The following is a 19,855-nucleotide window of genomic DNA, read 5'->3' as shown; positions in this document are numbered from 1 at the left end:
ACCAGCTGTACCCAAAGGCAAAGGCTCTTTAGAAAGCTACTGAAATGTGAGCAAAAAGTGTCAGATGCGAGTCAAACCTTCCTTGAGTTTTCTGTCAGGTTTATTTCTTCTTCCCTGCTTGCAATTGCTGCTTTCCAAAATCCTTTCCTGCATTTCTCCCTTTCTCACTATCTTGTGAACATTCTTCTGGGCAGTTCACTAGCTGTCTCCACTGAATCCCCGATAGCTTTTCCCGTACTAAAAATGTCAAGACTTTTTACTTTGCAGCAGATTTTTTGCCTTAGGTGAGAATACAAGGACTTTCAGTCCATTTGCCTCTTCATTCTGAAAACACTCCCCTAGGTAAACAAGTCCTAAGCCTAAGATGAGGAAAGTCCTCGGTTGTAGAAGTTGTTGAATGGCAATCACCATTTTCTGATGCTGTAAAACAAGAGTTAATCTGTGTTTCCACTGCGGAGGGCTGTTTGGGGCATTTTTTTTAAGGAAGCGAAAAAATTTCCTTTCATTCTTTGCCAGCAATTTCCATGCAAATAAAGTTTCCCAGCAAAAACTCAGTGCCCAAGAGAGAATATTTTATCCAGAAAGTGCAAGATTTTCTGTGAACAATTGCAAGATTTTATCCAAAAGTCTAAGAGGCTCATCCAAAATATTTCTCTCGTTGGCTGGAAACAAAGCGCTGCGGAGCGAGAGGGGACGGAGAGCCCTCGGTGAACCCGGGCGGAGGGTTCAGCCGGTGGGGACGGTCCCGCGCAGGAGCGGGGCAGGGCGGGGCGGCCGGCGGGCACCGGCCGGGACACAGCGCCCGCTCCGCCGCGGGGCTCGGCCGGGGCCCCAGCGCCGCCCCCGCGGCAGCTCCCAGGCGCGGGCGGGAACAATCGCCGCGTTGTCCTGCCGCGGCCGCCGGCCCGGCGGCTCCCGCGCCCCGGTCCCCGTGCCCTGAGGCTGCAGCGCTGGCGGGGCCGCCCGGCTCCGCGCCCGCCGCCGCCGCTCAGTCTGGCCCCGGCGGGGCGGCGGCGGCGGCGGGGCGGCGGGGGCGGGGGCGCGCAGGTAGCGCGGCTGCGCTGCGGCCCCGCGGCCACCGAGGGGCGCTCTTGCCACGGGCACGGCCCGCGCGCGCCTCCGCGCAGCGGCTGCGGGACACACGGACACAGCGGCTGCGGGACACACGGACACAGCGGCTACGGGACGCACGGACACAGCGCCCACCTCCCCCGGGGTCAGCCGGGCTCGGGCCCGAACGGGCCGCGGGGGCCCCGGGCAGCCGCTCAGGCGACGCGGCGGGCATGTGCCGGTAAACAATGACCATATTGTGAAATGGAAAACAGACTCCGGCTCCCTCCGAACCGCCCGCTCCCACCGGATGTGTTAAATAAAAACCGCTGGGGGAAAACAGCAGAAAGGCAAGAAAATCGGGTTCGGGCTGGGAAGGACGGGGGGCAGGAAACCCGCAAACAGGCGGATTTGTGCGCCCTCAGCCCGGTAATCCTCGCACGGACTGCAACGGCGGCGGATGCCTTCAGAAAAAAAATCAGCTTGGGGGGTTTGCGGTTGGATCTGTTGGGCTCCTGCCTTTTTTTCCCTCTTAATATCGAAGCTTTTTTGTTTGTTTGTTTTTTGTCCCCTGCCCTGCTACTGAATAAAACAAGAGGAAACTTTCTCTGCTGCAGAGATGCAGATTTCCCCGGTGAGCTGTACAAGCAGCCTGTCGGGACGCCTTGGCCGGGACCCGCCGCGGCTCCAGAGCTGCCGGGGCTGGGTGCGAGGCCGGCGCCCAGCTCCTCTCCCGTTCTCTCCCCTAAAACGGCACCTTCCTGCCCGAACGTGTTGAAGTGCAGTGCCCTGGAATTTATGACACAAATGGGCTTTCCTCCCCCTCTCCCCCTCTTCGTCTGCTAAAAACCTCTACCGTCCCTTCCAGATGGATGCAAACTGGGAGCTTTAATGAACTTACTCTCCCCTTCACCAGTCATAAACATATATCCCTCGCTGATTCCTCTCTTTGCAATAAAAAAAAGAAAGGGGGGAGAAAGGGGAAAAATAGAGGGGGGAGAGATATTTCCAATGGATTTAAGTAAGTGAATCATGTAATGAAATGCTTAGGGATTTGTTTAATGTGATTTTATATGAGCTGTGGACATTTCCAAAGCAAACAATAAGTTCAAGTACAACATGCACGGTTGTGTTACAAGTGTTACTCAGCTGGCTGGGAGATCTTCGGTGAGCAAACAGGCTAAATCTGGAGAGTAAACAACTTCAGAAAAATCTACAACTCCAGGTCACTGAAAACAGCCTTTTATTTGTTTTCTTTAGTGTCTAGTAAAATTTGATCCTTTTTTTTTTGCAACACTGCTGTAAAATCAGCAGGGACGGGCATCAGCAGCCCGTGGCTCTGCCCGGCCCGGACATGAAGCGCTCTGCCTGGCACCTGGGTGCGTAGATGGGTGCGAGAGGACGGGTGCAGGTGAAGGAGGGTGCTGCGGGCCGAGTGCTGTGGGGAGCATCCCCCCGTAGATCAGTGCAGGAGGACGGGTGCAGGTGAAGGAGGGTGCTGCGGGCCCAGGTGCTGTGGGGACGATTCCCCCGCACAGCGCCGGCCGCTGCTGTGGGGCTGTCACCAGGAAAGCGGGCTCTGGCGACAGCCTCCGGTGGAGAAGCCCCACGGCGGCCTCCCAGTGGTCCTGCCCACGCGTGAGGGGGATTTGAGCTCCCTTCGTGAGGGGCTTCTGACCCTGGGCCGGAGGCGGACCAGACGGTGAGCATCGCCCTGGGGGCTGGAGGAGCGCACGTTCGTGGGGCCGAGTGGTCACAAGCGAGCCTTGAGGGGCTCCAGAGCTGGCGAAAGGGTCGGGGGCTCTCCAGCCACGGGCATCGTGCCACGGGCAGGTTGTGTTTAGCGAAATCCGCGGGGTGGGTGCCCCTAGGCCGGATGGTGCCCCTAGCAGTTCCCCCACACCCCCACGCAGGGCATTATGCCGGGAGTCTCCCGCTGGCTCCGGGCCGTGCTGGGGTCTTGGAAATGCAGGAAATGATGTAACTAAAATTCAAGGTACTTGAGGGTAATAGGGTTTGGTGTATTTAGCGCGGAGGTCCCGGACGTTTCCCGGGAAAGAAGGACGGTCCGAGGAAAGCAGCACGGTCAGACGCTAATGGTTATTGTCACCAGATCAGAAATCGAGTTGGAGCCAGGAGCGCCCGGTGCGGTGTTCCCAAGCCATCCGCGTAGCCAAAGGGGACCGGACGGCAAATCCGAGCGGCGTGGCTGCAGCCTCCCCCGGGGCGCTGCGGGTGGAGGTGCGGGGGCACCGGGCGGCGGGGCTGGCCGAGCCCCCTCGCCGGCTACAGGGCTGGGGGGAGCCGGAAACCTCCCAATCGCGGCGCTCCGACTCGGAGATTGCTGTTGGTATTCACTTTAAAAAGAGGTTGAATGGGACTTTTTTTCCTCCTTTTTTTCCCCTCTCTCTCTTTTTTTTTTTTTTTTTAAGCCAAAGCTTTGTTGTGCTAAACTAGTTGGACGAGTTAGGGTGTCGCTGCTCCCGATTGCTCTGGCCAATGGAACCCGATCCACCCTGCTGTGCGTAAGAGCGCAATTAAGGATTTAACCAAGCCTATGCTGCGCCCCAGCCAGCAGTCTGCCGGAGACAGACACCGCGCCGCAGCCTCCTCCCCCAGACATGTCTGCTTAGAGCCGAGCAGCCCCGCCGCCAGCCCCAGCCCGCCGCCGGCTCCGAGCTATGACAGGAGTATTTGACAGAAGGGTCCCCAACATCAGATCCGGCGACTTCCAAGCTCCTTTCCAGACGGCTGCAGCCATGCACCACCCGTCCCAGGAATCTCCCACTTTACCCGAGTCCTCCGCCACGGATTCCGACTACTACAGCCCGGCGGGGGGAGCCCCGCACGGCTACTGCTCGCCTACCTCGGCTTCCTACGGCAAAGCGCTCAACCCCTACCAGTACCAGTACCACGGCATGAACGGATCTGCCGGGAACTATCCTGCCAAAGCCTATGCAGACTACAGCTACGCCAGCCCCTACCACCAGTACAGCGGGGCTTACAACCGCGTCCAGAGCTCCGCCAGCCAGCCAGGTGAGCGCCGGGGTGTGCGGGACGGTCCCGCGGCTTTGGGGAGGCTGGGGGAGCGCGCCCCGGCAGATCCCTGACCCACGGAGTGCGGGGATGCGGCTTTCCCTGAGCCAAAAGGGAAACTAAAAATAAATAAATAAATAAATAAATGGGGGGAAAGAAAATTGGGAGGGAAAAAAAGTGGAGAACTGGTTTTCTCGTCTACCTTTTTTGACCAGCTCGCATGAGATAAACTACAAATTGTAGGACTAGCGCTTTAGCGCTTCTGTGAGCTGCCCCCGGGCCCCCACGGCTGCCTCCCTCCTCCTTCCCCCCGCAGGAAGAGGGCGAAAATAGCCGAGCCTTGTTGCGTGTCTCAAACTCAGGTTCGCGGTGTTGAAGAAAGTTTCCTTCCCCCTGTGCTGGAGGGGCGGGGGAGGAGACTGGGAGGGGGAGACCAGCAGCGGCGGGGCTGCGAAGCCGGGAGGGTTTTTCGCCAGAAAGCGTCGCCGTTTTAGTGCTTTACTTCTTTGTAACTTGCTGTAGGGAGAAAAAAAAAGGAAGGAAAAAAGAAAGAAAGAAAGAAAAGGGAAAGAAAAAAAAAAGAAGAAGAAGGGGTCAGGGAGGAAAAAAAAAATAAACAACCTCGTGGTAAAGCCAAGCGGCTGGGGCTTGGCTGGGACGAGTGCGGTCGCGGCGGCGCTTGGGGACACGCCGGCGGCGGCAGGGGCTGGCGCGGGTGTGCGGAGGAAGTGGTCGGTGCTTGGGTCCGACTTCGCTCCGGACAGAGCTCTTCCCAGCAGGGCCCCACCATCCTCCCACCGCCCGCGCATGCCCTGCGCTCCCGCCCGCGCAGCGCTGCGCGCCCGGCAGGATGCCCGGGGCGGGCGTGGGAGGCGGAGGAGGAGGGCCGGGGGTGGCCGAGGCCGGTGTGGAGGGAGCGGGTTCCCCCCGTCTCACCGCGGGGAGGCTGCGCGGGGCCGCCGCCCTGCTGCCGGAGCCCCGGGGGGAGCCGCAGGGGCCCGTCGGGCCGGCGCCGCTGCCCAGCCCGGCCCGGCCCGGCCCGGCCCGCGGGCGGGATGCCGCCCCGGCGGCGCGGAGCGGAGCCTGTCCCGAACTTAACAAGTCTGCGTCTCTCTCCCGCTCTTGCGCCCGTGCAGAGAAGGAGGTGGCGGAACCCGAGGTGCGGATGGTGAACGGCAAACCAAAGAAAGTGCGCAAACCCCGGACTATTTATTCCAGCTTCCAGCTGGCAGCGTTGCAGAGGAGGTTTCAGAAGACCCAGTACCTCGCCCTGCCCGAGCGGGCCGAGCTGGCAGCCTCCCTGGGACTCACGCAAACACAGGTACGGCGAGCGGCTCGGCTCGGCTCTGCCCGGCCCGGTGGGTCCAGAGCCCAGGCTCACCCCGGCGCGGCGAGAAGGGCTGGATCGGTCCCCGGAGGGGCGGGAGGGCGGCGGGGCGCCGCAGCCGCGGAACACCGGCTTGCCAGGCGGGCATTAATGGTGTTGCTTTCCCTCCCCACTCCCCCTTTCCTCCCTTCTCCTCTCCTCCCGCCCCGCTCCCAGGTGAAAATCTGGTTTCAGAATAAAAGATCCAAGATCAAGAAGATCATGAAAAACGGGGAGATGCCTCCGGAGCACAGTCCCAGCTCCAGCGACCCCATGGCCTGCAACTCTCCACAGTCACCTGCGGTTTGGGAACCTCAGGGCTCGTCCCGCTCCCTCAGCCACCATGCCCACGCACACGCTCACCCTCCAAACTCCAACCCGTCCCCTGCATCCAGCTACCTGGAGAGCTCCACTTCCTGGTACCCCGCTGCCAACTCCATCAACTCTCATCTCCAACCCCACGGCTCCCTACAGCACCCGTTAGCGCTGGCCTCTGGGACGATTTATTAGAGCCTGACCCTTATTATTTTATTATTTTTTGTTGTTCCTTGGACTCCTGTGTTTTACTGTTAAGGAATAATACAAAAGGAATGCATATGGGGAATTTTTAAAAGGGAAAAGAAACAAACAAAAAGATTAAAATGTGTAAAGCTTGTGCATGTAACTTATTGCATTTCAAAGGAAACCCTTTTTTATACAATATGGACGTTTTTTGGCTCAGCTGTGGACACTATCATTGGTGCCTTGAAATCTTTGACCTCAACTTTTCCAGAGACTTTTTTCAATGTTATTTTAACCCTGTAAATAATTGTAGATAGAGGAATTAAACTGTATATTCTGAATAAAATAAAATTATTTCGACCAAGAGAAATGTTTCCAAATTACCCCTTCTTCTATTAATAAGAGGAAAAAAATATAATACTAATTTGCTTTCAGAAAGAAAGTGAGGAAAGAGGACGGGAGCTGGGAGTTCATGTTCTGTTCCAGTGCCGTGCAGTGCCACCACAGTCTGGCAGGATCTGGCCCTTGCAGGTACCCGCGGTGCTCTCTCCCCGCTGGGAAAGGGGCTCTGGCAAGAGCGCGTCCATCCCACTGCACAGTGCTGTAAGCTGAAGGGAAAGCTGCCCATCCTGATGCGAGAAAGCGAATCTCTTGCCTTAAGCCGCCCTGAATCCTTTCCTGAGAGCAATTAGCGTCGAGAGCTGCACACTCCACAGCCCATCAGTCGCCCGTGTGCGCTCGGCTAATTATACAAATTACGTTTCCGTCAAAGGGAGCCACTAAATATGAGAAAAGAATAAAATGAGGGCCCCGCTCCCCTCGCTCCTGCTAAAAGCCTGCGGCGGCTTCGACTGAAGGAGGAACGTTTCAGAGGTACTTTTACTGTTTTTGTTTTATTTCTACACGATTTAGGGGAAAACCCTTGCGTCAAAGCTGTCGCTGGCGCTGCCCAGTGCTGGGGGCACGGCTTGGCGAGATGGCCGGAGTGCTGCCCATGGCGCGGACCCCCGCACGGAGCATGGGCTCCCTCTCTCCCAGTCGAAATCCTGGCTCGGGGCCCCCGCGGCGGCGCACATTCCCACGGGGACCCCCATCCCAGGGGGCAGCGGTAACCCACGGCCGTGCGGGGCACGGCGGCAGCAGTGAACGTGCCAAAGGCGTCGCTGGAAGGATCCCCGAGATGAAAGATGCCCCTCTGGCAGCTGAGGCTGGCGGGGAGAGTGCTGGAAGGGGGGGAGGCGAGGCCTGAAAAGGCACGCTCCTGCCCTGGGGCGCACTTACCTATCTCCAGTCTTCCTCCCCGCTGCCCTCCCCCTCCTTTTTTCTCCTTCCTCTCCTGCCTGCCATGTTTTGTGCGTGTGCGTGAGTGTGGTTTGCGCAGTTTTCTCCCCAAAGAAAGAAGCCCGCGTTTGCTGTTTTGTAGCAGGTTTGGGGGTTGGTAAATGTCTTGCAGTACAATAGACCAGTTTGTTCGGTTGTGCTCCCTGCACGCCGGGGAGGCTGCGGGGGTGCCGGAGGCACTGCTGCCCACCCTGCCCGCCGCCGGAGAGCGGCCGCCGTGCCCCATCTCTTCCGCCCTTCTGGGGACCGTCTCCTGCTCTTTTAACTCGCAAGGTTTCAGGGACTTCGCACGACCCTGGGGCTGACGAGGAGCTCGGCTTCATCTCTTCTGCTCAATTCCATCCTGTGCAAAAATTTTTTTTAAACTTGACCCTTTCATTTTCTTCAGCTCTTTTCCTCATTTCCCTCTAGACAAGCATTCAACCTGCAGTAAGAAATTCTCCCCTCCCGGAGGTCACTTCCCTTTGCAGAAAGGTTTGGACACAGGAGGTGGAAGTCAATTTCCCAGGTGGGTCCACCCACCCCTTTCTCTGAGGAGCTGCCGCGGGGCTGTTGGGTTACGGTAACCTGCCGCGGCCGGGACGGCCCGGACGGACAGCGCTGAAACAGCTCCGGGAAGGCGGAATGCCGGCCAGAAATGGGAATTCTCACCGCGGCCGCTGGACTAGGCATCGCTCTCCTCTCCAAGCCAGCCGGGTCAGCTCGGCTTGGTTTCCATGCTGGTCCCCCTCCCTGCTTAATTTCTCCTCCTCCCAGAGCGGGTTGGTGTTGGGCAGGTCGGGAAAAGCCTGGCATCCCTCCCCTGGTGAGGATAAGAAAGAAATGCCCTCGGCGGGGTCCCCGTCTCATGGCCCCGACCTCGATGAACGCTCAGAGTCTATGGCCGCCCGCCCGTCGGGAGAGCCCCGGCCGAGGCGATGGATGCTCCTGTCCCCTCTGTCCCCGCACACACAGGCAGGGACCCCCCGGCGCCTCTTCCCGCCTGGGCGCACCCCCTGGGCTCCGGCGGCGGCCGGAGGGAGCCCAGCTTGACCAGGCCTCCCCCCGTTGCTTCCCCGGGAAAGGGATGGCATGAACTGTCCTTTGTCTGATGCTGGGTTTGGGCTCGGCGGATTGCTGGCTCGGGGCTTTCCCCGCCCCTCCCCCTCTTCCCCTCCCTTCTGTTTTCCTGGCGGCCACTTCCATGTGGAGCCGGGGCAGTTCGGGGAGCCGAGAGGAGCCACATTCCTGTGGGTGCCGAGCGGCTCCAGGGCTGAGCCACAGGGCCTGACACACACACAAACACACACAGGCGCTCAGACACACAGACACAGACACACAGACACACACGCACAGAGCAGCCTGCAGCCCCCACTTCCCCACACCGAGAGCTCCTGACACCTCCGGCCCCCCTGGGGCTCTCACACCCACAGCACATCCACCCCCGGCCGCGCTAGCCCCCGGCTGGGACGCACCCCTACATCACCCCCACCCAGACACACGCAGTGCCCGCCACCCCTCCCACAGCGACGGGAGCAGCACCTTCCCCCTTCCGCCCGAGCCCCCGCTCCTGCCCGGGCATCTGCCCGCGCCGCCCGCGGGCGCAGCCTCCAGCCGGGCAGCGCCGTCTCGCCGCCGAGCACCTCGCTTTCCCTCCCGCTCCTTCCCGGGGAAAGAAAAAACACCCCTTCCAACCTGTCACGGCGGCAGGGCAGCCCGCTTGTCAGGCGTTCCTGTCGCCCTCTTACTCCCCTCGGTGTCCCCGGGGCATTCGCTGCCCCGCGGCCGCGCTGCCTGCGCGGGCCTCCGCGCTCTGCCCGCTCCACCGCCGGCAGCGCTGTGTCCCCAGAGTGCATCCCACATGTGGCATCAATTAAAGATTTCTGCCACGCAATTTTGCGACTGACAGACTTTAGGTGTTTCGGTTGTGGATTAAGGAAAGGAGATGTATTGCTTCAGGAAAATCGGGGCCGGGGTTTGGGGTGTAGGAACCCCCTCTTCTTGCTTTCAGTCATTTAAGCGATTGCTTGCAGTAACTCAATAACCTGTTTTATAGGTCAGATAAGAGCTGTGAAAATAGGAAACGCGAAGTTTACATTAAGCCTCTCTTTCTCTCTCCTTTTTTAGGGAGAATCTCTATTGCATCAGTTAAATAGTTCTCTTTGTTCCGTGGCGTGTCTATTTATATGCGATTCAGGGAGGATGATAAACAATAGTTTATCTGCCTGGAATACAGACCTGATAAATCCCGCCACGGACTCACGTCCCGGCTGTCTGTGAGAGCACCTTCCACTGACACGACCCTCAAAGCCGCGGGTAAAACTCACGGCTCCCTCACCTCCTAAATCGCCTTCAGGTGAGGGCCGACAGTGCCAGCCCCGGTCAGAACCGGCGTCAGATTGGGCATTTGGAGAAGAAGAGCTTGGGGGTGGCTTCTCGCTCCTCTCCCGCTGCCGCCGGCCCGTCGGCACTCCCGGAGAGGCTGTCTCAACCTCAGCCTGGGTTTTGCGGGATGGCTCAGGCAGCCTCTCCGGGCCGGATGCTGACCCGGCTTCGTGCTCTGCAGCGGCATCATCTGCCTGGCTGCGGAGCTGGCCCTCCGTTCCAGGAGATCTTTACGGTCTCATCGATACGTACCGTACAACGCGTTTTGTAGGGTTTTCGCCTCGCCCTATCCACTGAGCTTTGTTTTATTCTCCTGGTTTTTACTAACGCTCATGGAGAAAAGGGCGCGGAGTTGGACTGGGGCTGTCAGGAGCGGCTGCGGTCGGCAGAGGCCAGCGAGGGCCGGGGAGGCAGCTCTCCTGCCCATGGGGCCGGCCCCGGGCGCTCCCTCTTCTCATCTGGACCCTGCGGAGACCGACCGGGGACCAACCGGTCCGGCGACAACCGCGCTTTGATGATTTAGGTCATTAAAAAATGAAGCGGGTTTGTGTATTTCGCGTCCAGGGTTAATAAAAGTTAATCAGGAGTCGAAAGCCAGCTAGCCCAGTGAGTTAACCTCGCGAGCTGCAGGTAGTCCTGTTAGCCAGGCTCTTTTGATTAATTAATTACAATTGAGTCGGTTCTGTGATAATTTCCCTGAGGACCCCTGAGGACCGGTCCAGCGGGTGCGCGGGGGCGCAAAAGGCTCCGCAGCCCGCCGCGGAGAGCGCCCGGCGGCGGCATCCCGCACCCCGCGCCCTCCTCCGCCCGGTTCCGAACCTCCCGAGGCTTCTTGCCCGAAAGTGACGTTCAGTCACCTGAGAGGAGGCACAAGATAATGGAGAGCCCTCTTTTAGGGATGGGTGGGGAGCTCGGGGATGCTCCGGGTGCCGGGGAGAGGCTGCCGGGATGAGCCGAGCCGAGAGGCGGACTGATGCGAGGCGGGAGCCGAAGCAGCAGTCCCTGACTGCACATCAGGCTCGCAGTCGTTGAGATTTGGACACGTAACGCTGCAGACCACTGATTTGCTATTTTCTTAATTCCCGCTCTTCTCATTCCCTATGAATCAAACAGTCTTTTGTCCTTCAGAGTTTGATTTGATCGCTACTGTTCACATTTCACTTTTGTATTTTTCCCTCCCTATACCATTACTCATTGAGTGCCCCGTGAAATTACAATCGTACATTTTCAACTCAGCAACCCATTTGCAGTGCAAAAATAGGGTCTAAATAATGGCTGAATTAGCCCTACTGGACAGTTTCAGATGTAACACTCTGTAATAATTATATTGCAGGCTGGATTAGGATGCTATTATCATAATCTGGACGTTTACAATTATCTGTAATTTGCAAAGATGCGCCAGGTCTTGATTACAGCAGGTTTTTTTTATCAAGCTAACCATCACTAAACAGTGACAGTAATAACAGCTAATTTTGCTGGCAATATAAGAGGTGCTGGGGTGTGCAAACAATTTCACACCTGGATGTGCTCACTCAACCAAGAATATAGAGAAAGAGCTTCTGCCCTCAGACTCAGAAAAATATTCTCCACTGCTTCTGTTCAGTACAGATTTCTAGACCCCGATCCTTGCTTAGCAGATTTTCAGAGGGGTAAGTTTTGGGGTTCGCTGGGGTTTGGGGCTGGTTTGTGGCTGCTCCGCGCCTTGCCCGTCGAGGCACGCTCCGTCTGTGCTCCCCCCCACCGGCGCTCGTTCCCGCGCAGGTGGTTTCCCTCCTCGGCCGGACCCCCACAGATAAGCGCCCCCTTTCCCCCGATGCTGCCGGGGATGCGGCGGGAGCCCCGACGGGACGGGCTGCCGGAGGGGCGGCGCGGGACTCGGCGGAGGAACCGTGCGAACCCCGGGCCAGCCCCGTCCGCCCGTGCCTGCGGCGGGGCGGTGGCAGCGCCTTTCCGCGGCTCCCCGCGGCCCGGGGCGGCGGCAGCGCCTTTCCGCGGCACCCAGCGGCCCCGGGGCGGCGGCAGCGCCTTTCCGCGGCTCCCCGCGGCCCGGGGCGGCGGAGCCCGGCGGCGGGCGGGCGGCGTCGGAGCCGGCAGCCCGGCGGCGGCAGGTTTGGCGCTGGCGTGGGGAGCTGCCGGGCTCCATCCATAGATGACGCTGTTTCACGAGAGTCTCCCGGGGCGGCTGCCGCGCGAGTGGGAGCCGCCGCTGCCATTCACTCCCACCCCTCTCCCGGGAAGGCCTACCTTTCCCACCTTCTCCCACGCCACTAAGCTAATGGGGCTTTTATTATTGTTGTTAGCGTTTATTTGCTCGCTCGCTTGTTGTCTGGGCTTTTTCTGAGCCTATTTGAGGAATCGCTCGCGGGGGAGGAGGGCACGACGCAGCCGGAGGCTTTCCGAGCCGGCACCCACGCGCGGCGTGCGGGGGAGGACGAGCCCCCCGCAAGCCCACGAGGGGCAGCGAACCCCCGCTCCCCGCCCCCCGTGCCCGTCAGCGCGGGGACGGACGGACGGACGGACGGGCTGCCCGCCGCCACCCCGCGGGGCGCACGCAGCGAAAGGGTTAAAGCGCCTGCGGGGGCCGTGCAGGCCGAGCCGGGCCGGGCCGGGCTCCCAGGGCTGCGGGACTCGCTCCCCGGGGCATCCGCCGCCCTTCTGCGAGGCGAGGGGAGCCCGCACAAGGGCCGGCGTCGGGGGGAGGGGGATGTAAAGCGGGGTTTTCTGAAAGATGCACACAATGCTGTTGGTTTAAATGTATGGTAGCTTTCTCTTCAGTGTCATTTGAATAATTCAGTGAGCCCCACTACCAGCTGTACTTCTGAAGCCTCTTCCATTCTTTTCAGCATTATAATTTTGGTTAATTTTCAATTTTAGGCCCTACGTCTCTGCAATTTGTGTATGAATAACAGAATAATTTTCCTCTTTTGTTTCGCCTTTCCTGTTCCTGAATCTAAATAAAGATGGCTTTTTAGTATTAAAAGTGGAAGAAAATTACAGGTAATTATCTTTGACGGTAAAAACGCTGTAATCAGCGGGCTACATGAAAAATTACTCTAATTATGGCTGCATTTAAGAGAATGGAAAAAAACCTTCTTGTGGATAAAAACCTTAAATTGTCCCCAATGTCTGCTTCAAATTGGATGGCACTGCAGCTGGAGGCTTTGTTCAGAATTGATCCTGGGGAGCTCTGAACCCAAAGTTTCACAGTGGGAAGGGGAAAAAAGAAAACATTTTTCCTAATGTAACAATACGAATGGTAGAAAATGACAAGACTGATCGGTTTTAAAGCACTCTGAAGACTGACTGAGCGTGGAAGTTGCTCAAAAAAAAAAAAAACCAAACCAAAAAACACCCCCCAAAAAACTGGTATATTGGTAAGTAGTCTTTGCTTTGTGTCTAATTATAGTGACTGTCCTTTTGCACGACTGTATGTAGCTGTCATTATATGGAGCACTCTGAGGATCTCTATTGACTTCTGATAAATGGCTCAGTGGTTTCAAGGTTCATAATTTGAAGGATGCCCAGGTCTCTAGCCATTAATTCTCGCAGTATGGGGCACCCAGCTTGGATGAGGAAAAGGCTTTTCATTGTCAGTTGTTGCTGTGCTTTCCACAAGCCGGTGCGGCTGAAGCTGGCTGGACAGCGTGTTGTGTGCCTGGGCACCTCTCAGGGCTTTGCAAAACATTCCTCAGCTTGCATTGTCTGCTCTTTGAAACAAAGGAGGGCGCCTCCTTTCTTAATAATTTGGAGTCTCCAACCTTTGGGAAGAAAGACAGGGCTCTGAGCTTTGCCTCGGCGAGAAAGCTCAGCTAAGCAGCGGAGCAGTAAAATCGCAGCAGAAATGGCCGGGTGATTAGCAACTTCGTCTAGGCGTATCTTTGTGGACTCGGTACCTCCTGTCTTTAAGTCGTAGCCTTAAAACCAGCTAAACCACCAGCTACCCCACCCCACTTCAGCTTTTCTTTCTTTGTTTGCAGATATATGCTTTGGTAGGGGTGTCTGTGCACTCAGGCGAGCTGGGCACAGGGATCCCTCTGCCCGGGCTGATCTAGGGGGCAAGTCGGGGCAGGTGGGGATCCGCTAAGGTGGAGATAAATAGGAGCCAGGCGGGCGTTTTGTGGCTTTTACTCTATATATGAAAGAAGACAAAAACATACAAAGTATATGTACAACTAAAATTCAACAATATATACAGAAAGGTTGCTCGGGGAAAGGTCCCTCTCGCTCAGTGGTTGAGGCTGTCGCCGGGCAGCGCTGAACCGCCCTTCCCCAGCCCGCGGCGCCGGGTCTGGGTCCGGGTCCGGCCGCGAATCCCTCGCTCTGTCTTTCCTGCTCGTCTCCGGGAGTCTGTCCGGCTGTGTGCGGGTGCGGGTCTGTGCGGATGAGGGGGCTCTTCGGGTGAGAGACGGTGGTTTCTTCTGAGCCGCAGCCCATTACGTTTTGAGAAAGCATGCAGATTTTGCTTCGTGGTAATGTTCCAATCTTACAGTATATTTGCATTTTTTCAACCAGTTCTCCTTTCCCCCCCCCCCAATCTTAATTTAAAAAAAAATCACTTCTTCTGTCTTTTAATCCTTTCCCCAGTTCGGATTTGGTGAATAAAAATGAAGGAGCTTTGACTAGTCTCTCTTTCATCATGTAATGTCTTTAGCTCATTAAACGAGTAAAAACGGCTGCCATGGTAGATTCAGGTTCTTGTGGGCAAAGTCTGTAAAAAGTTTGTTTTGACGTATACTCCTCAGAGAAAGAGGCTGGTGCCTTGGAGTCCAAAGAAAAATATCCTAAAGAGAAGTGTCTTCTGTGCGCCAGAATGAAAATTGTGTCTTTCTGTTCAAGATCAATCGCTGAGGTTACTTAAAAAAAAGCCACTCTGTCTCTTTGCCGCATCTACAAGTTCACACAGAGCCTGTTAGCTGGCACGGCTTGGCAAAGCAGGGGAACTTCTTGCCATGTCGAGACGAGGCGTTCTTGGGAGATTATTTCTCTTGGACAATTCACATCATTTGTGGTCTCTGCATTGTGTCTTGATGTGGAGAAGAATACCAGTGAGAATAGCCAGGCATGTAGCTGTTTGGAGGCATATTGACTCCCTTGGCAGAGGCTGAAACGTCCCAGACTGGAGGCAGAGCTGGAGAGCGAGGGGAGAGGGCAGCGGAGCCGGGCAGAGGGTCGCTCTCGTGGGGGTTACTGCCCTGCTTCAGCAGCTTCTTGAATTTGGAGCGCTTGTTCTGAAACCAGATCTTCACCTGTAAACCGAAACGCAGATATTAGATATTAGGCTGCCGTCAGTGCCCAGGGCACGGCAGGGAGGACCCTGGGGGCCGGGGGTCTAATCGGAAGAAAGTCTTGAGGGCACACGCCAGTCGGGTGTGGAACTGGGGATGGGGAAAGGGGAAGGAGGGGTAGTTATGGCTGCTCTCGGGCTTTGGATGCAGCTGGAGAGAACAGGGGAGGCAGAGCAGAGCTGGAAAGCGAGAGGGATGCGGGTTTTAACCTGGGACGTTGTTTTCCCGAGCAGGCCACGTTGTTGTTTCCCTGAGCAGACCACATGCTCTGAGGTCTCCCGTTTTAGCACCTCATTCAGAATTTTGGAGGTCATTTGATCGTTCGGGCAAACTGTTGTCAAACATGGGCAATCATATGATTTTGTGCCAGGAGACAAGAGCCAATAGACAAAGGGCATCTTACAAAGAAATTGTGCTTCTGAAATCCTCACGATCAGATCAAGCAGTCCATGCTGATGTGGCAGAGGAGGAAGTGTAATAGAACCAGGATTGTGACTTCATATTAAAAAGGATTATTAAAGAAAGAATATTTTTATTTTTTCTGTGAGTAATAGTATATCAACATTGTTTTGGGTCTCATCCTGCTCCTAATCCAGCAGAACTCCCGAGGAGGGACCCTGCACTCGATGAGGTGTGCAAGGATCAGGCCCACTGGCAGGTCAGAATTATCATAGCAATTATATATAGGTAAGACATGTATACAGGATGTATTTTTTTTTTTAATCAATCAAACAGAAAACAAATTTCCCATGCGTATTTGACCTCTCAAACTTTTAATGTTAGGGGATAAGCAGGGGTTCTTCTCTAGCTGCAAGATCAGGATCGGGCCCCTAAAAAAAAATCTATGCATACGAGTGAGAAAGAGAGACAACAGAGAGACAGAGGGTGCATGCTGAGGATACTAAAATCCCATTTGCAAAACCATCAGGCCCATTCCCATTATTAATGTTTGTTGAATATTTAAAAATCACTGTCTGGAAGAGACTGTTACTAATGACATTGATAAAACCCTGAAGTTATTTGCTAGGCTCATAGATTCACATGATAACATTTTGTCCGAATTGATCCCATCTATCCATGCTCTTCTCCACAAACCCCAGCCTGGTAAGCCTATAATGCCTCGTATGTCTTTCAAGCTTAAATTAGCAGAATGGCACAGCTACTCCAACCACACTTAACTATGGCTTAACCTGCCATAATTTTGTACACGGCTGTCTTTGATCTTCAGATCTATTATCACCTTCCGTACATTTTGCCCAAGGCTAACCACTGCATTTGCGTTAGTCATCCAGGGTGAATTAACTATTGATTTAACAGGTATTTCCTAACGCGTTCCTGCTTCCCCTCTACCTATAAACGTTGCGACAAGGCAGCTTTGCTTTTAGCTCTACCTCAGGCCCAGCGATTCCTCGCCTTTGTTTTGTTCTCCTTTTCACAGCTGGGCAATTGCATCTCAGTGCTGAAATTATCTGACAATATAGGCAATTTAAAAATATTACGTGTGGCATCAAAAGGGAGAGCGCTCGCTCGCAGCCGGCTGAGGGAAGGGCGCTTTCAGCTCTCCCTGCTGCTGCCCGATCTCTGCCGCGCGTTAGGTAAGTCCCAGCGTGGAGAGATGGGAACCGTGTGCTTTACCTTTTCTACCGTTCCCGACAGAGGCCAAAATGTTTAGGGAGCATCATACTTTGCTTGGCCTTTGTTGCTCGAGCAGGGCTTCAGTGATTTGGAATTCCCAGTAATTACCTGTGTCTGGGTAAGTCCTAATGACGCTGCCAGTTCAGCTCTCTCTGGAAGTGCCAGGTACTGAGTCTGCTGAAAGCGATGATTTAAAGCCTGGAGTTGTAGACTAGAGTAAATGGTTCGAGGCTTCCGAATCTTTTTCCCTTTTCCATTAAATCTGATTTCACCGTTTTCAATCACTGTGGTTTTTTGCTGATCTGCAAGCAAAACAACACAGCTGAAACATCACCCTCCTTAGCTATTAAACGCGGGTATTTTGGCTGCCACGGCTCCTGAAAACGCCAAAGCCCGTCCCGACGCCTGTTTAACCCCACGGCGCAGGCACAGGCTGCCGCTTGGGAGCTACCGGGAGAAAAAACAGCTGTCCGGGCATGGTGGGTACGCTCTCCTTCTTCTCGGGAAGAAAAAAAAAAAATGAAAACATTTTTTAAAATTTAAAGCGCAGCGCTGGCTTTGCGAAGGTATGCCTCGTTCCAGGGCCATCCAGGTTTTACTCGGCTAATTGACTTCGCGTCGCCAGTTTGGTGGTCAGTGAATCACCAGTCCGAGACTTTTAACAATGCTTTCCGCCCCCCGCACCCCTCCCGTGCCCCTCTGGATGGATACGTACGACTCCCTGCAAAAAAAGAAATACATAAATCAGACGGCCCCCGAGCGGAATGCGATCCGCTCGCCTGGAAACTTTCACTCCTCAGGTGTTAGCAGGAATTTTGCCTAAAGCCGGTCCCGCCGTAACAAAGGAGCGCCGAGCGCAGCCCCTCGCCGCCGGCCGCGGGGCGAGCGGGGAAGGCGCCGGTGGCAGCGCCGCGGCAGCGCCGGCAGCCGCCGCCGGCGCGGGAGGGAGCGCGGCGGCCCCGCCGCCGGTACCGCGGCAGTAGGCCCGCGGAGGGGCCGCGGGAACGGGCACCCCCCGCCTCTCCTCCCGCCGTCCCGCGCACCCGGGGCTGGCGCCTGCCTCGGCGGGAGCGGGGGGCACGGCGGGGGTCGTTCTGCAGGTGCCCAGAGGGGGGCCCCGGGAAGAGGCCCGGGGATGGAGGGAGCGGGGGGAGAAGCTGGCAGCGGGTTCGGGAAGCGGTGCCGGCTCACCTGCATCGTCCGCCCGCGTCTGGCTGGCCGAGCTGCTGTTGTGGTAGGACTGGAGGTAAGGGCTGTGCTGCGAGTGGCTCACGTAGGGGTAGGCGGCCAGCGAGCGGTGGTTGTAGGAGCCGGCGCTGCCGGAGTAGGGCGAGCTGTGGTGGTGATGCTGGTGGTGCGGGTGCGAGCCGGCGGCGGAGTGCAGGCAGTGCAGCGGGTAGTGGGCTCCGGCCATCGCCGGCGAGCTCTGCTGGGAGTGGGGCGGCGGCGGCGGCTGCGGCGGCGGCGGCTGCTGCTGCCCGAACTCCATGAAGGCGGATTTGGAGGAGTCTTGCGCGTCCAGCCCGTCAGCCATCGTAGTCATGGTCATCATCAAAGTTTGGGAGGGAGAGCGCGGTGCTCCCCGGCTCGCCCCCCGCGCTCTGCCTCCTCTCTGCCCAGCCACCGCCGCTCCCCTTACCCGCCGCGGCACCGCTGGAGAGGCGGCGGTGATTTAATTTAATTTCTTTTCTTTTTTTTTTTTTTTCTTTTCCGCCTTTTTTTTTTTCCTTCCCCCCCTTCTCTCCAAGGAGCCGTTGTGCGAGGGGCCTCGTTCACTGAGGGAGGGGAGGAAGGGGAGGGCGGTGTGCGGGGTGTGTGAAGGGGGAGGGCGGGCTACTCCCGCCGCTTTTTTGCGCCGCTCTTTTCCCTCATCCCCCCGGCGCGTGGGGTGGGTGTTGTTTTTTGGTTTTTTTTTTTTTAGTTTTTTTTCTTCCCTGGGGGGCGTGGAGGGTGGGGGGCAGTTTGAGGTGGGAGCCGGGAAAGTTGGGGCTCCGGCGCTCCGACTCCAAGGGCAGGGACGCGCACGAGTCGAATGGTTCGGCTCCGGAGGGCAGCGCCTCCCTCATTGGTCACTCGGCCCCCTGACGTCATAGCCGGCAGCGCGCGCGGAGCCCGCGCCCGCCCCCATCGCGCGCTCCCCCGGAGCCGCGCGCGTTGCGCGCCCCGCGCGGGAGGGGACGGGGGGAGCGCCGTGCCCATCCCCCGCACCCCGCATCCCCCCGCACATCAACCCCGCCATCCCCCACCTCCCCCCGCCGCCTCCTTGCGCGGTATTTTCGCCGCGGAGAAGCGACGCGCAGCGCATTTTTCCCCGCTGAACGCGGCAGCAGCAGCAGCTCCCGTAATGGCTTTCAAATATATGCAAATGGCTACGTGCGGTTGGCGGTTTTGGCAAAAAGCTTGATTAGGATATAAACGACCCAAGGAAAAAAAAAGTGCCTGCGCCCTAAATTTGTCTTTAGATTACAATTCCAGTTGATTTTATTTTATTGTCAACATTGTTAATGATAAAAATAGAGTCGTTTTACAGTTATTTTTACTTTCTGGAAGGAGGCAATTAGACTTCTAATCAGGAATACACAAAAATCTCCCATGATTAACTGCAGTACTTTGTTCAAATTGCTGCTATAAAATTCAGAACAATTTGCCTGTAATGATTATGGACTGGGTTTATTTTGGGAGGTGGAATAAAAGTGGATATAGCATAAATTATCCTCTAATTATACACCAGTGTCGCCTCAATTATCCTCTTATCAAAATGGTTGTCTAACTGCCGCATTTAGTTTCAATTCTCTCCTTTTTTCTATAAAAAGAACTTCATACCTTGTTATTATTAATCCATTTATTATTTGCAAGGGGATTTATATCCGAACATCCAGGTGGTATTACCACTTCTCTTTCAAAGATGGACTAGGGAAAGACATTAAGTTTGATCCAGCACGGCGGAGGATCTCTCTCTCTCTCCTCTCTCCTCTCTCTCCCCCCTCTCTCTCACCCCCTCTCTCTCTTTTTTTCCCCCCTTTCCCTCTCTTAAATCTCCTCGCGTCCAGCTAAGCATGAACTCCAGAGACAGACCCCACCGGAGAGGACTGAGGTAGGAAGGACCCTGCGGAACTCGCTAAGCCTAAAGAAATCCGAAAGTTGCTCTAGATGGGGAAAGGGGCTGGAGGCTTCGGGCTCTGAAAGCCAACACCGGCACCAGCAGCCGCTGCTTCCAAAACCTCGCGCAGCCCAGAGACGTCCCCAGACCGATCCCAGGTCTTGACACTGCCTCTCA

At 56.4% G+C, this 19,855-nt stretch overlaps 2 protein-coding genes across 2 annotated transcripts; one reads left to right on the top strand and one right to left on the bottom strand.

The window, feature by feature from the left end:
* Positions 1 to 3,544: 3,544 nt before the first annotated feature.
* On the top strand, positions 3,545 to 6,319 carry DLX5 (distal-less homeobox 5). The gene is made up of 3 exons (XM_030944103.1): positions 3,545 to 4,086; positions 5,223 to 5,407; positions 5,630 to 6,319. The coding sequence occupies exons 1-3, from the start codon at positions 3,732 to 3,734 to the stop codon at positions 5,960 to 5,962; spliced, it is 873 nt and encodes a 290-aa protein (XP_030799963.1). The 5' UTR covers positions 3,545 to 3,731; the 3' UTR covers positions 5,963 to 6,319.
* An 8,208-nt stretch (positions 6,320 to 14,527) lies between these two features.
* On the bottom strand, positions 14,528 to 18,490 carry DLX6 (distal-less homeobox 6). The gene is made up of 3 exons (XM_030971005.1): positions 17,770 to 18,490; positions 16,687 to 16,880; positions 14,528 to 14,904 (listed from the first exon to the last, which is right to left on the bottom strand). The coding sequence occupies exons 1-3, from the start codon at positions 18,128 to 18,130 to the stop codon at positions 14,653 to 14,655; spliced, it is 807 nt and encodes a 268-aa protein (XP_030826865.1). The 5' UTR covers positions 18,131 to 18,490; the 3' UTR covers positions 14,528 to 14,652.
* Between the last annotated feature and the right edge of the window lie 1,365 nt (positions 18,491 to 19,855).

Source organism: Camarhynchus parvulus, chromosome 2 (genome assembly GCF_901933205.1).
Source record: "Camarhynchus parvulus chromosome 2, STF_HiC, whole genome shotgun sequence".
Classification (NCBI taxonomy): Eukaryota; Metazoa; Chordata; class Aves; order Passeriformes; family Thraupidae; genus Camarhynchus; species Camarhynchus parvulus.
Note: the sequence above shows the minus strand (reverse complement) of the source record. Positions and strands in the feature narration are given on the sequence as shown.

Bases quoted from the DNA above. Each gene is read 5' to 3' on its own strand.
- DLX5 (XM_030944103.1), top strand. From the start codon at position 3,732: ATGACAGGAGTATTTGACAGAAGGGTCCCCAACATCAGATCCGGCGAC. The intron at 4,087-5,222 runs GTGAGCGCCGGG...GCGCCCGTGCAG, and splicing joins GAGCTCCGCCAGCCAGCCAG to AGAAGGAGGTGGCGGAACCC. The intron at 5,408-5,629 runs GTACGGCGAGCG...CCCCGCTCCCAG, and splicing joins TGGGACTCACGCAAACACAG to GTGAAAATCTGGTTTCAGAA.
- DLX6 (XM_030971005.1), bottom strand. From the start codon at position 18,130: ATGATGACCATGACTACGATGGCTGACGGGCTGGACGCGCAAGACTCC. The intron at 16,881-17,769 runs GTGAGCCGGCAC...TTTTGCTTGCAG, and splicing joins GACGCGGGCGGACGATGCAG to ATCAGCAAAAAACCACAGTG. The intron at 14,905-16,686 runs GTAATTACTGGG...TTCGGTTTACAG, and splicing joins TAGGACTTACCCAGACACAG to GTGAAGATCTGGTTTCAGAA.